The sequence below is a fragment of the Mirounga leonina genome, unplaced genomic scaffold (genome assembly GCF_011800145.1).
Source record: "Mirounga leonina isolate KUSES-001 unplaced genomic scaffold, KU_Mleo_1.0 Mir_168, whole genome shotgun sequence".
Classification (NCBI taxonomy): Eukaryota; Metazoa; Chordata; class Mammalia; order Carnivora; family Phocidae; genus Mirounga; species Mirounga leonina.
The window spans coordinates 37,678,608-37,694,618 of NW_023270426.1; the positions used below are offsets into that span (position 1 = coordinate 37,678,608).

At 36.1% G+C, this 16,011-nt stretch overlaps 1 protein-coding gene across 5 annotated transcripts in view; it reads left to right on the forward strand.

Annotated features, from left to right (window-relative positions):
- The window catches only part of IPO11 (importin 11), a 210,834-nt gene that overhangs the window by 176,409 nt on the left and 18,414 nt on the right, over positions 1-16,011 (forward strand). For 2 of the 5 annotated variants that reach the window (XM_035014503.1, XM_035014504.1), the window contains one exon: positions 748-832. In XM_035014503.1, the coding sequence (XP_034870394.1) occupies positions 748-832 (85 nt within the window). Of the gene's footprint in view, positions 1-747; positions 833-3,077; positions 3,155-6,515; positions 6,604-16,011 lie in introns of all 5 variants that reach the window. The other 3 variants (XR_004680925.1, XR_004680924.1, XR_004680926.1) reach the window with 3 other exon arrangements.

Genomic DNA, 16,011 nt, shown 5'->3' on the forward strand with positions numbered 1-16,011 from the left:
GTTAGGAACCTTTGACTCTGATAAATTACTGAATTCTGCTGTTCTAAATTAGGAAGCAGTGAGGTTTATTCCATCAACTGGATTCACTAGACAGTATTTATTTCTTCTCTCCCTGGAAGAGAGAAACTATTGACTAAATAGGAAACTATATTTCTGTTATCTCTGTTAATGGTGAAGAGCAGGGGTGCAGATAATCAAAATAAAATGATTTATAACTGTCCTGCAGGTACACGTGCTCTCAGGGACAAGTTCCTCATAGCATAGTAATGTCATTTGGAGCACAGAGTAGATTATTGCATAATTAATGTTGTTTTAATGAGGTTATTATTTAAATTATTGCTATTGTTATGAGACACGGATGATAATCTACAGACATATGAAGATTGGTGGTAAAAGAAGGGTTAATCATAAGTGTCTGTAAGTATCATTTTTTTAGAAAAATGTAAACGGTACAGCTTGCTTTGTCAAGTGATATATGGCTTAAAAATCACGTATACATAAATTCCCTGTAACTTGCTGCCTTCAATTCTCAAGTAATATGTTCTAAAATATTTTGGTATGGCCCTTTTTCTAAAAAGTGAGGCACATCTTTGTAATTAAATCTTAAAATTATAAATCTGATTTATCTAGCTATTCCTCACATTTTGGTACATAGAAACATTAATATTCGCAGTGATTTACAGGCTTTGTTTCAGCATGTTACAGATGTTCTTTATTTACTTAAAAACTTTTTTTTTTTTTTTGTAGCTGTATGTTAATGTCTCATCTTGAAGAACCAAAAGTTACAGAGGATGAAGAACCACCCACAGAACAGGATAAGAGAAAAAAGATGGTAAGTTAAAAAGTAGCTTTTAAAATTTGGGAGAACCATTTACAGTTCATCCGTGTATCCATCTCTCTATCCATCCCTGTTGTAGAATTAATGTAAGCTGAGCTTTGAAGTTTGGACTGTACTCCTAAGACAGATAAATTATGTTCCTAGTAATCCTACTACAGGAAGTAGAGTTAAAATCTTAATCTGAAATAGCTTTTCTTGTCTTAGCAGAGCAAAGGGTTTAGTCTTTCACTTACAGAAAACACGTGACCCTCAAAACTCATTTAAGTTGTAATGCTTACTCTTTGGTTTTGAGGAGATTTACTGAAATTGCTTCATTCCCTGTTACTTCATGAATTTTCACAACAAATTTTTTCTGAGCTAATCATAGGCCTTTACAAAAATTCCTTTAACTGCTAAATAGGAACAAAAAATTAGAAACCTCTAAAATATCCCGCCTTTAAAATTATAATCTTGAACTTTTAAGTATTTACTTTGATACATGAATGTAAAACAGCCACATAAGTCACCTTTTTCCCATTTCCTCAAGGAATCCATTCTGGTCTCCTGGCCTCATCATTACTAATTGCGTTGTGCCTTCTTTCCTCATTTGCACTTGAGAACAACAATAATATCCCTCAAAAGTAAATAAATCAGTATATAAGCTGGTCATGGGATACGCTGAACACCTAGTAATTACTGGTGATCCTTATTTCAGTCTGCTCACGACATTCTCTCCTTGAATTATGCCACATGAACCCACCGGGGGCTTCAGTTGTCCTCAAGGTGGAGCTGATACTGTGCTGCTCAGACAGCCTTCTTTTATTTTTTTTTTAAATTTTTTAAATTAAAAATTTTTTTAACTTTTTTCTTTAATGTTCAGTTAGCCAACATGTAGTACATCATTAGTTTTTGATGTAGTGTTCAACGATTCATTAGTTGCATATAACAGCCTTCTTTTAAACCGTGTTAGAGTTGAATCCATTTTACTTGTCATTTTCGCTGGAGGGACGATAGCCTTTCAGTATAGCCTAACAGTTTGTCTTCTCCTTCCTCATCTCCGCTTTTTAAGGCATTTAATATATAATTGATGTTATGGAAAATGTAACATCTTCCTTCATAAGATTCTAAACTTGTAAATGAGTAATAGGTATTCTGCTTCTATTCATTCCTCAGCTTTTGTACGCACTTTATTCACATCATTTAGTTAGCTAGATTGACCCTTAGCAAATTCATCTACTCAAATTTATTTTTCATCCTATAGAGAATCCTCAGTAACATCATATAATACTAATTTTAATCCTAACTGGATTTTGAAGGTAAGTGAAATATTACGTTAAGGAACAGTGTAAGAGCATAGTTTCAGAAATAACAAAGTTTCTTGTTTCAGTTTTGTGATTTTAAGTATTGTTCGAGAGCTGGTTATTTTATCATTATTGTTCCAATCATAGGCAGTATTATTTTACAGAACAACTGTTATTTTTTCCAGGGGTTGATTTTTTTTTTTTTAAGATTTTATTTATTTATTTGACAGAGACAGCAAGAAAGGGAACACAAGTAGGGGGAGTGGGAGAGGGAGAAGCTAGGCTTCCATCAAGCAGGGGCTCAAATCCCAGGACTCTGGGATCACAACCTGAGCGGAAGGGCAGACGCTTAATGACTGAGCCACCCAAGCGCCCCCTCCAGGGGTTGAAATTTGAAATTAGTCGTCACAGTGGCTTTTTGATATAGATTTATATTGTCATCTCTACTAAGATTTCCAGTGCCTTAGACTTAGAGAGCATTAGTCTAATGCCGATGATACCTCAGCATTTATGGTTAATGCTGGGATTATTTATCTTAGCCTTGAATAGGTCTAATTACGAATACCATGATAATTTTTCTGTAACTTTCCAGTAACAATATTAGTTTCACTGTATCTTCAGGGTTACCAGTACAAATAATGTATCTTTTTTTCAGTAATTATATCATCATTCTTATACTGTATGTCTTTAACATTAGAAATTTTTTGAGAACTATCTAGGTTTGTCCTGGTTGTAATTTCAAAGGGGAAAAAATGTTTGCTGGTAGATGATTATTAACTATTATTTAAAAGAAAAACCAATCTAGTGTCAAAGGTTTTTCATTTTAAAGTGAAAATGTTTACTTACAAGGAAGAAAAAGTGTAACTGCTTGGTTCCACAATTACGTAATTAAAAGTTTGATTTACTTACTGCCATTGTTGTCTTCAAGTTGTCCCTAAAATATGGTGTCTGCATTTCAGTAGCTGCTTTGCAGAGGATAGAAGCAGTGATTGTAATTCAGAAAAGTGGATGATTAACATTACATCGAGTGTGCCAGGTGATGTTGCATGTATTTATGAGCATTCTCATAGTTTGTTTTAAATAAGGATGACATTTCCATTCAGGAAACCTATTCACCTGTCCAGACTTCTGATCTTGCCCTTTTTCATCCAGCTCCTGTCTAAACTACCTGTTTGGGGGGAACTAATGGAAGGTCCAGTGCAGCTCAGGCATTTCATTTCATTCCTAAGGTCTCTCGCTATCCAGTATGCTCCAGGAGTAGAACGATAATTTTGTGACATCTTTCATAAAGAATTAAGCTAATACATTAACATTTTAAGTTGCTTGTAATTTCTGTCTTGTGATGTGTGACTTACGAGGCATTTATAAGTTGTACTTTTCCAAATTTAAGCTTTTGAGCATATTAATGCTTTCTGGCAACTTGATGGTACTGGTTAAGAAAGCATTATTAATGAAACAGTTGATATAGTAAGTAAAGCTGTGTTAATGGGGTATTTCTGATCATACTTCCATGTTAAATATTTCTCAGTTTAAGCCCCAGAAATATTTTGGTGATCTGCTTCTGTACACCATAATCTAATTTCATATATATTTACTAGATGCTTTAGTTGATAAGCTTGAACATTATTAAAACTACACTAACTTTGGGGCACCTGGGTGACTCACTCTTTTAAGCATCAGACTTGGTTTTTGGCTCAGGTTGTGATTTGGGGGTCATGGGATCAAGCCCCATGTTGGGCTCCGCATTTGACATGGAGTCTGCTTGAGATTCTTTCTCCCTCTCCCTCTGTTCCCCCTTTCCCACTTCTGTGCGCATGCTGTCTCTAAAATAAATAAATAAATCTTTAAAAACAAAACTACACTAACTTATCATTTTCCTGTGCTGGTAGAGCATTAGCAAAAATAATGGTCTATCCAAACGTCATCATTTTACATTACTTTGAAGTAATAGCAATACCTTATCTATATAATATTATCCTTTTTTTAAAGAATTTTTTTGGAGTGTCATCTTACTTACCCCTGTAACAGTTTTATGGTCAGATATTGATGAAGAAACCAAGTCACAGAGAAGTTGCCTCTTACTCAAGAGTTATAGATTCTGGGAAAGACCGAAATTAGAACTGAGCTTTCTTGATTCCTAGCCTGATGCATTCTTTATGATTTTAATTTCTAAAATTTCTGTAGCTTTTCTAAAATGTTTTGAGAAATCCACATACCATTTTGCTGAAACTGCACAATGTATGGGAACTACACGTTTGAGGGTAAAATATACCAGCCTAAAACATAGCTCAGCTACCACAAGTCACGGGAATTGGAATTAGATCTGTAGATTCAGTATAGTTTGTCATGTTCTCATGATAAGCATGGCTAGGAAAGAGGTAGTTTATTAATTTGTACATTTGCTTTACTTTTACAGTTAAATGTAGTTTGCAGTTAGTTTGTAGTTATTGAATAAACTATAAACAAGAGCTAGAGAAATGACCTTGAGGAATACCTGTTGAGAGAGATCAATTTCAGGGAGAACATGAATAATAATTCACAAAGATGCTAATTATTTTTTGAGTAACATTGAGTATATACTATATTTAAGTATTATTTTAAGTTTTTTGTGTACTTATTGAATGCTCACTGCATGATACAGTATTCTTGAAATTGAGGATATGGCAGTGAATGGAGCTTACAGTCCGAAGAAATGATTTATGTATAATAACAATGTTAAATTTATGAAGATTTAGATTAAGTAATAAACATCACAGTAGTTTTCTAAATTCAAAGCATGTTCATGAAACGTGGCAGTTTTGTATATAGTGTTGCTAGAAATATATTTTTACTGTGTTTTAATAAATCAGTTAAAGAATGTAGCCTTCACTTCACTGACAATAACTGTTTTCTATCTCTCTCTCTCTCTTTTTTTTTAGCTTTATAGATCTTTGCAAGCCTTCTATTTGATTAGTTTTTCAAGAGAAATATCATTTTAGGAACTGTTTTAACAGTTTTCAAGATCATTTGTACTTGGAATGATTTTGATTTTCATCTTTTATGTACACGTATAGGAATATATCTTAATGTATTTTAGCAGAAAAATTTAGAGCTATCTTATATCTAGCTCAAGAATATGAACTATTATTTTTCCACTATCTCAAGAGGTAGATTAGTATTGAAAACATTTATGCGATATTACAAACCAATGAAAATATCATTTTAACATGTTGTACTTTACTTTTAAGCTGCTGTTTGCTGAGTGAGTTCTGCAGGTGAATTTCTACTGGTTTGTAATCAGGTCTTAAGCTTTCGATAGGCTCAAATATTTATATGACTAGCAAGACTTTTAAATTTTAACTTGTACCATATATAGGTCAAAGAGAATCTACAGCCTAACTGAGCTAAATTTTGGGTGGAACCAAGTATTTGTAGGTTGAATGACATGAGCAAACCTGGCATCACAGTCTTCTGCTTTGGCTGTAGCACATCTAAGCAGATTAATTGTCTTTTAGGTTGGGTTGCATTTTATTTGATAAATATATGACCAGATCCTAAGTCTCAACAATAGATCCTGAGCATGGCTTGCATATTGCCTTCTAGTGAGTGTTGTCTCTCATGCACCTGTTGCCAAATACAGAACTGGATCAGAGAGGGACAAGACCAGGGCAGTGTGGGAATGGAATTCTCTGAAAATCAGAGCCTATAGGTAGCTAACAGTTTTTTCCCCTTTTTGAGAGTAGGTAGACTGGATCAGCCTTCACCTCTGCCTCCCTCCCCTGTTTCCTTCTCCCCAGCTCCTTCTGTCATCAACTCTTCCTGAGAACTTTTATTTGCCTAACCATTAAGTCCATCAGCTTTCCTTAGACTTTTACTTAGTAGAACTTAGAGTACATTGTCAGAGGGAAAGTTAACTTGTTATCACTTGAAAATACTCTGGGGGCGCCTGGGTGGCTCAGTCGGTTAAGCGGCTGCCTTCTGCTCAGGTCATGATCCCAGGGTCCTGGGATCGAGCCCCGCATCGGGCTCCCTGCTCGGTGGGAAGCCTGCTTCTCCCTCTCCCACTCCCCCTGCTTGTGTTCCCTCTCTCGCTGTGTCTCTCACTGTCAAATAAATAAATAAAATCTTAAAAAAAAGAAAAGAAAAGAAAATACTCTGTAATGTTGTTTTATAAATGTTCAGTCAAAATGTAATGTTAGCAGGGCACCTTTTGATAGTGGTGGGTTGGGAAGTTGTAAACTCTCCCAGCATGATTTTGATCACAGAACCAGTTGGGTGATTGTTTCACCTGCCCTCATTTGCCTCTAGAAAAACTCAACAGAGCTAATAGAATTGTATTTGGCTGTCACTAATAAGATACTGTGTTTTTCTTAGTTAACTAACAGCAATCTTGAAATTCAGGCATTTTTATTTTTCAGATAATATTATGAGATTAATCCATCATCTTATTGGTAGTTTCTGAACTGCCTTTTGAGAATCCTTGCCCTATTGCATTCAGTAATCAAGGTAAATATCTTAATTGTTGAAAATACTCTTTCTTATTCAGCTTGCATGCATTGTCATACTAGTTACGACTTTAGAGAGCTTTCTTGTTGCTTTTTCTCACTGTGCCCAGTTCCTTTACATTTTTCCCCTCTATTTTCTTGCTACATCGTGAGTTCATCCTAATTTAGAACTGATCCTCATCTGCAGTCCTGAATTCTGACCTCTGTCACAACCTTTTCTCCTTCCTTACTAACCATTCCACGTGTCCTGGAAATTCTGTTTTGTACCTTTATCTGGAGTCCTATAATTATTTTTTTCATAGTCTTTATACAAACTTATTTTCACAAACTTTCCCATCCTTTAACCTAGATTTTCTTGTTTTTCTGCTGCTCTTATCTTTGGCCAAGACATAGCTTTTGCCACCCCATGTTAGATCTACTAAATTTGTGGACCTGGAAATCAGGTTTACGTATTTCTCAGAAAAGCTTCACATGTTATTTTGGTGTCCATCTAGGGTTACGAACCACTACAATAGGAATTAAGCTCCCTGATAGTCTTTTATAGACTTCTCCACCATGACTCCACCCATCCTTTTGAGCCCTGTCGTCCTTTTCCCCGCTCCGTTTCCTAAACCAGATGACTTGTCTCCATACATGTTATACGTTTTCTTGCCTCTGTCACAGCACTCTCAGATGAGTCCTTACATGAAGAGTAGCCCCTTCATCCTCCTTCTCTTCACTCAGCTTGCTTATTTACTGTTTTCCTCACGTGCACCCTCTCCACTCACTGATCACCCTTCCCACCCATGCCTAGTTACAGAAATAATCCTTGCCTCTCCTGGGCTTTTACGTAGCATCTTCTCTATACATCTCAACTGCCCATACCACCTTTATGTAACCTAGCAACTCAAATCTGTGATCTCCTTGAAATTAGGAAGCATGTCTCACTTATCTTTGTATATGTATGTGTGTATATCTTTGTATATTTCAGTAAAGCTTTGTTGAGTAAACATTTCTTATATTACGTATTAATATTTCTTTAACTATGGCATTCTCCTTAATTTGTAATAGTTAAGGCACCTTAAGAAAATCAGTTAGCAAATAGTATATACAAGCAAACAACTGAACTTTTTTTTCCTGTTTTACCTTTCAGTTGAAAAGATTCGATCTAAAATATACCCCTGTTTTCTTTGGGTCTTGGATACCTATATTTACATTGATGAGTGTAGTGTCATTGGATCTATTTCCCTCTGCCTTAAAATTACAGAGTTCTCTCCTCTTTTCATTCTCAAAACAAATTCAAATCCATAACACCTCTTTCCTTATCTTGAAGCTTACTAGCACCAGTGGGAAAGTAGTAATAGCACTACACAGACACAGTTTTCTAATTGACTTTGTAGCTAATTAGTCCTGGCAGGAACTGTGTATACTGTGTCTTGTGGTCCATCATATTGGTGGTCTTTATATAAAATAAAAGTAACACTCCAGAAAACTATTAACCATTAACCTGATTATTCAGTGAAGTTGCTCATGTGGATTTTAGTCTTCAAGCTTTTTATTGCTTTGACAATACACCCTAGAGGACATCTTTCTTGTAAAAATTTATTTTGTAACCTCTAAGCAATATTTTGAGGGAATGGCAGTATTTAGTATTATTTGGTATAAGTAATTAGTGTTAGTAAGTCTACCAAAAATTATGTGATACATCGAAACTAGAGATTTTAAAGACACTATAATTTATATCATGCCTGTTCTCAGAAAAAAATGTTTCAGTGTATATGAGTATTGATGCCTAAAAATAAAGTTCTACTAATAACAATGTATAAATAAAGACTTGGGAAAATGTCAAGTGTGCATTTGGGTTTGGGAGCATCCAGGGACCCTAGTTTCAGAACATTAATTCAGAAGCTGGAGGAGGAAGTAAATTTTAGGATCATTATTGTATTTATTTAGGCAGAAATTCATTACCTAACATTCAGCCTGTGGATTGACTTCTGGGGGAGTTTTAGAAACACCAGTGAGGTTGTATGCAGATTTGGGTGAGAATGTACATTTTGGAAAAGAAGGAGATTATTTAAGATTTTATAAGATTTCTTTAGGGACTAATAAAAGATTAATTAAAAAAAGAATCTCTTGGGCGCCTGGGTGGCTCAGTCGGTTAAGCGACTGCCTTCGGCTCAGGTCATGATCCTGGAGTTCCGGGATCGAGTCCCGCATCGGGCTCCCTGCTCAGCAGGGAGTCTGCTTCTCCCTCTGACCCTCCTCCCTCTCGTGCTCTCTGTCTTTCATTCTCTCTCTCGCAAATAAATAAATAAAATCTTAAAAAAAAAAAAAAAAAAAGAATCTCTTGACTCTTCTAATACTTTCTCCTTTAGGATTTAGATGTAGATCTTTTGATTTTTTTCACACACAGTTGTGTACTGTCTCCCTATCCTGACTCCCTATCCTGTGTCTTGAGTAGTGAACAACCACTGAAGCACTTTGTACCAAACTGTTTTTAAGTCTAGCCAGTTGGTTATACATACTGTTTCCATGCCGCCAGCCAAATGAAATGTAGGCTGCCGAGAGAAATAGTAAAATTGGACCCCGGGGCCCAGGGAGATCATGAGCTCATGCCCAAAGGTAAGAGAACCTTGGGGTTATTCTTGTTGCCTTCCCCGCCCCCAGTTCACTTGAGAATTATTCATGAATATCATTCATGGTTTCCATAGCAAGAGTATGTGTTTTTAACAAACCACTGTTTCCAAAGATTCCTTTCCAGTTTTCTCAGGGCCCTAAAAGTAAGAGGCTGACTCTTAGGTCAATTCACATTTTACCTAGTTTCTTGAACCATTAAACGAAATTACCCATTCAGCAAGCACTCATTGAGTTATGGGTCAGGAACGATGCTGTTGTGAACTGAATGTGTGGGGGAATGACAGAGAGCTAGAGATGAGGTGTGAAGGGGAGATTAAGGAGAGAAGCCTTTCCCCACATCATGGATGCTTTAGACAAGAGATGTAATTTCCTTTGCTTTTTGAGATTGTAAATTTGTTAAATTGGAGTTGTTTCTTGCAAAGAGGGAGATAATAGGCTTTGAAATTATCCTTCAAATAGTAAAATAAGTGATAAATAAGACAAAATACATGGAACGTTATTTTTTAAGATACTAGAAATCAGAATATGAAAAATAATGATCTCTGAGAAACAGAAAACAAACCCAATGAGTCCTCCCATTATCAGAGTTTACTGCCTGGAGAGACTTTCCAGAGAGTGGCACAGGGAGCCCAGTGGTCTCTTTGATTTGAGGAGATGAAGCTGGAAGTCTGAGGATGCCACAGAGGCTCAGGTTACCAGAGACTAGGAAGCAGCCCCCTTAGAACTTGCCAGATCTCTGGAGGGTCCCTTGTGAGTCTTCAGCTGAGTACTGGTCAGCACACACAAGTGTGGAAGTTACCCATGGCCAGGGAAAGAACCTCCAGGAAGGATCGTTGGGAAGCAATACTCTGAGCTGACAGACCCAGGAATAGATCCTGTTGTCAGAGTGGAAACCTCAGAAATGATAGGGTATTAGGTAGAGGATTCAGAAGTCTATGTCAGTGGTGGTACAAAATTATCCTCATATTAGGTATTGCTCTGATCCTGCCAAACAAAGGTAAAAGCAAAATCTGAAAAGATCAAACTGTTTCTAAGCAATGTAACCATGTCCTAGAACAAAACTCAAGACTATAGTCATACAAAAATTTCCAGTATCTAACAGGGCAAAATTTATAATGCCTGGCATCCATTAAAAACCTACAGGCATTACAAAGAAGCTGGAAAATATCCATAGTGGGGGGGAGGGCTGTCAATCAATTTTAACTACCCAAGAATAGATACATATGCTGGAAATGGTAGAAAAGAGCATTAAAACAGTTTTTATAACTGTGTTCCCTCTGTTAAGAAGCTAGAGGAAAGATAGAGCATGTTAAATAGAGATGTTGAAGATACTTTAACAAGACTGAAATGAACCTGTAGGAATTAAAATCTATAATATCTGGTGGGGTTAATGTAGATTAAGTATTGGGGAACAAAAGATTAGTGAATTTTGAAGACCTAGAAGTAGAAACTCTCCAAAGTGAAACAAAAAAAGACAGGTGGAGGGGTAAGCCATGTAGGACATCTTCAAGCAGCCTAATGTACAAGTACTTCAAGTCCTCACAGGACAAAAACAGAGAACAAAAGAAATATTTGAAGAAATAATGGCCAGATATTTTCCACATTTAATGTCAACTATGAGCTCACAGGTCTAAGAAGCTCAGAGAACCCCAAGCACAAGAATCAAGACTATCCCAAGCCACATCATAATCAACTTGCCACTTAAATCCACTGTTGAAGAGAATATCTTCAAAGTAGTCAAGGGGAAAAAATGAATGCATTACATTGAGAGGAAAAGATGTAAGAATGATAACAAACTTGTCATCAGAAACAATGCAGGCAGTCTAACAGAGCAGCATCTTGTATACTGAAAGAAAAAAAAAACCTGTTTTTTTAAATTGTTTCATTACTGAATTAATGTTTTAGAATAAATTTTTACTCTCGAAAATAATTTTTTTTTTTAATTTACTCCCTACTTAATTTGTAAAGTTGACAAATTTTATTTTGGTGATAATGGAAGATAGCATTCTGTTTTCTGGGTTTTTTTTACTCAACAACAGTGCAGAATGTTTACAGAGTATTTGCATAATCCGTAATAGTATTGTAGATGACCACAGAAAACCTATTATATTGTCAAATTTATCTGATAATAGTACTGGGTATGTTTCATGCTACTTCTTGAATGAAGCCACAGAATAGTAGACATGAGTGCTTTATAATCATCAGGGTAGAAGTATGCACATCTGTTACTTTATGGCTTGCCATCTGATTCTTTTTTCCCTTTAAAACTGCTGAGATGATTTCTTTCTTTTTTTTTTTTTTTAAGATTTGTTTATTTGGGTGGGGGGAGAACACAAGAGCCAGGGGAAGGGCAGAGGGCAAGGGAGAGGGAGAATCTCAAGCAGACTCCATGCTGAGTGCGACACCTGATGTGGGCTCGATCCCAGGACCCTGAGTTCATGATGTGAGCCGAAATCCCCAATTGGCTGCTTAACTAACAGGCACCCCTCATTTTTTTTCTTTAGCCTTTGATACATAGTGATCTTTAAAGTCTGTAGATAGATAATAGGGTCTGCTGAGAAAATCAAGTAGATCCAAATTGTTCATTTTGACTGTTTTTTGTTGGTATCTCATGAAGCCATTACCAAGAGGTAAAATTTGTCTTTGTTCTTCTGCCTCATATAAATCTTTAAAACTGAATTCTTAAACTTAAATATCAAATAACAGTTTCCAAAATTATGATTACAAATTATTGCTTCTCATTTTGCAAAGAAAGCAGTTGTACTGTTAAAAATGCACACGTTTTTATCCATGTGACTTATTTGCTGTCGCTTGTATGTTGTCTAGTTAGCTGAAGACGTGATTTATTAAAATTGTGTGCAAATTCTCACACTTCTCCATTCCCTTAAAAACAGTTCTGTTTACTCTTAGTCAAGTGCCAAATAATCCTGCCTGCTGCAGTTACGCACCTGCTACTCTTGACCTCAACACAATGGCAAGAGTAACATCTTCAAAATACATGATTTGTCTTTTGTATTTATTCAACATACATTTTTGTATGCTTACCATGTACAAAGCATTGATCATTATAATTAGTATTTCCTTCACTAGTGATTATGTATACCCATAGGACCTATCTTCTGATATATGTCCATCAGGAATGTATACATATTCTTTAAAAACATTTAATAACATTAGGTTATTACAAAGCCAGTTTCCTGAGAGGATTTACTTGTTTTTATGTATGCTTTGCTCCCAGTCTACGTTCCCTAAGTTCAACCACCTGACTGTTAATACTGTTGTTAATGATCCTTATCTTCATTTCCAGGTGATACTGAAATGTAAAAAGGAGTGTCCTAAGACACATAACTTTACCTTAGGCTGGCTGTATAAATAAACAGTAAATATTTCAAAGTTGCAGATTGAACATAGCTTTCCTTATAAGTGAGACCCTCAAAATCAATGTTAAACTTACCCAAATCTTAGAAATACATTGTTTTAATGGGTAATTCAGCTCTTACAAACTGTAGACTTTGCGAGTGACATTGAAACAGTCCAAGAGGATGGGAAACAATGAATTGAAATATTCCAACTGAGATGTAATAAAGATACAAATTGATAACCAAGCATCCTCCTGAGAAAGCAGTTCCTCCTGTGATCAAACTAAAATGTTAATCAAAAAATAGTTTTGAGATCCAGAGGTTAAGATCTTTCACAGTAGGCCACATAATTGTAATCAAAAGATACTAGAAAAGAAAATTCTATTGAAAATGCCCTTGAAACTAAATAAAGTGATGGTTCCTGAGTTCCTGTTTTTAGTTGAGACTTGAGATTAATTGCTTGGTGACCTCAGTATTGTTCTTGAGTTTTAGAAAGCAGGCAACCTCATTACTTCTTGAATTGAATTTATTTACCTGAATTGTTACTAGGAGTTAAGTAACTTTGCCACTGTTCATTTGGAAACTTTGGCACTGGGCTGTTGACTTACTTTTAAATAAAGTCTTTGTCTTTATATGTGAAGAATATGGCCTCATTTGGGAGAATGTATTTTCAGTAACTTAGGTAACATTCCAGTGAACATCAGACTGTTTCTTTCTTTTATTCTTCCTTTTCCCTTCTGCTTCTTTTATAAGGAGCCTATCTTTTGAGGGAGGCGAAATTAAGGAGCCTTTTCAAAGAATTGTTCTTTGTAGCAAGTTCCTATTTCGAAGACTTTTTTTAAATTATAAAAGTAACCTATATTCTTTTAAAACCCACAAAATTACTTATGATAGGAAATACCTTTTCTTCCCCAAGGTAGCCTTTAGTAACATGATATTTCTTTCCAGAGATTTCATTTACATTATATAAACACCTGTACTTCATAAATAAGAAATACTATAGATTGTATTATGCTGATTGATTATATTTAAATATAGTAGATATATGAGCATACTTCCATGTGCATATATTTAATTGCATCATTTCTTTTAATAGCTGCATTTGATGACATTCCATTGAATGGATCTCCATCGCATGCATATCTTGAGCAGCACTTTGTATAGTTCACAAACAATGGGAGGTTCTTTCAAGAGTGTTATTATTGTGGGGGCGCCTGGGTGGCTCAGTTGGTTAAGCAACTGCCTTCGGCTCAGGTCATGATCCTGGGGTCCTGGGATCGAGGCCCGCATCGGGCTCCCTGCTCAGCCGGAAGCCTGCTTCTCCCTCTCCCACTCCCCCTACTTGTGTTCCCCCTCATGCTGTCTCTCTCTCTCTCTGTCAATTAAATAAATAAAATCTTTAAAAAAATGTTATTATTGTATAACTGATACTATGAATCAATATTATGATTTATGATATTATTTACCATACTAAGACATTATTTTTTCTTTTCATCATATGGACTTTTGCACTGGTGGTGCAAAAACAATCTTGGATATCCAAAGGCGGGTATAACTGTTGTTACTTGAGCATCATTAAAGGCAACGGCAGCAAACTCTGTTAGTGGTTGTCATATTTTTTACTACCATATACTCAACAGGGTTTTTTGGTTGTTTTTTAAAGCCAGTTTCATTTAGGAATGTCCTTGAAGTAGTACAAATTACTAATTTTATTAAATGGCCATTCTGTGTCACAGTGGGGATATTCTCTATGACAGTGGTTGTCTTGAGGAAAAGTACTTTTGCAATAGAGTTGGAAGCTGAATTAACTGTCTTTTTCCTGTAACACCATTTGAACGTGGAAGAATGGCTGACAAACATTCAGATGGGTACTTGACATACATTTTCTCAAAAGCACGCCTCTCACTTTAAGGAAAACAGCTAACAATTGAAATCTGTGTGTCACTGGTGGTGGTATGTGAGTTATTCCATACCCTGGAGAGTATGATAGTTACAAAGTAGTAACTTGTTGTTCAATGTACTTTCTCTAATTATGAGCAAGGCTGAGCATTTATATTCCTTTGTTTGATGAATGACTTGTTCTTACTCCCCCCACCCCCCAGTTTTTCTATTAGAAATTTTATTGGTTGTTTTCTTTTGCTTTAAAATAAGAGTTCTCTGATACATTGTATTTTCCAAGAATGGCCATACACCTCCCATTTCACATGCTGTTCTTACAATGTGACTTTGACACTCTTTTTCATTTAGAGGTTGGGTCTGTATTTCCTTTCCTTGAAGTTGCTCAGTCTTGATAATGTTTTATGACTTCTGAGTCAAATCATAAGGTAGAGCTTACACCTTGTTCCCTAGGTATACTTGTTCTTGGAATCCAGGTACCAAGTGTCTACAAGGAGAATGTGGGCCTTATTTTCCCCAACTGAGGTCCCAGACAACATCTAGCATTCACTGTAGACACATGAATGAGTGGAGTGACTCTGCAGATGATTCCCCAAGATGGCATCACTCACTTCTAGCCTTCAAGTCTTCTCAGATGAAGCCCACAGATCATGGAGCAGAGACCATCCATCCTTACTCTACTCCACAGAATTCATTAATATTAAAAAGTAGTTGTTATTTTATGCCACCTAGTTATGAATAGGTCGTTAGGCAGTAACCAAAAATCTGAACAATCTCTTGATAGATACAGAAATGAGCCCTTATTTCCTCATCTGTGTTTCATTCAGTTTGTTTTATGATTTTTGTTTTTTAAACCAGGAACAAAATTAAATTGATCAGCTTTTCATTGTAAAGCAAAGTGCAGACTTTGTGGAACCATGGGTCATGTCCCAGTGGATAAATCATGGAGGGATTTTTATTAGATTTTGAGTGCCAGAGTTAGTCACAGAATGGTTTTGTCAGGGATTGATTGATCAGAATTTGTAAACCATCAGAATCTGTAAAAAGACAGTCACTGGTCTTGATTTTAACACAAGTCCTTCCAGCAGTCCCACTGGACCAGTTCCTCAGTTGTCTTATCTTGGAACACATGGATCTAAGTGAGCTGTGTTGAAAGAGTGTGGGTTTAGATTGCTTGTCTTGCATATCGTAGTTGAGGTTAGTTTTTCTGAGTCCTAGTACAGTCTTGCAAGTTGTTGTCTGCTTCATTTCACAGATATGCTCTTACAGCTCTCAGGGGGTCTCCTCACCTGCACCCCCATTTCATCAGACTCCTTTTCTGAAAGATAAACTGTTAGCTTCTGGGACGCTATCAGTCCAGATCTGCACTGCTCTTGGAGAGGTTTCTGAGTTTTCTGAGCTGGTGGTTTTCCTCTCTTTCATCATCCGTGGTTTGCTTACTTTTGACTGTTTTCTCACTTTGGTTTCATCTGGCTTTATGGTGTGCACAGAATGGCTGCCCTGCGCTCAAGAACATAATTTCTCTCTCTTTTTTTTTT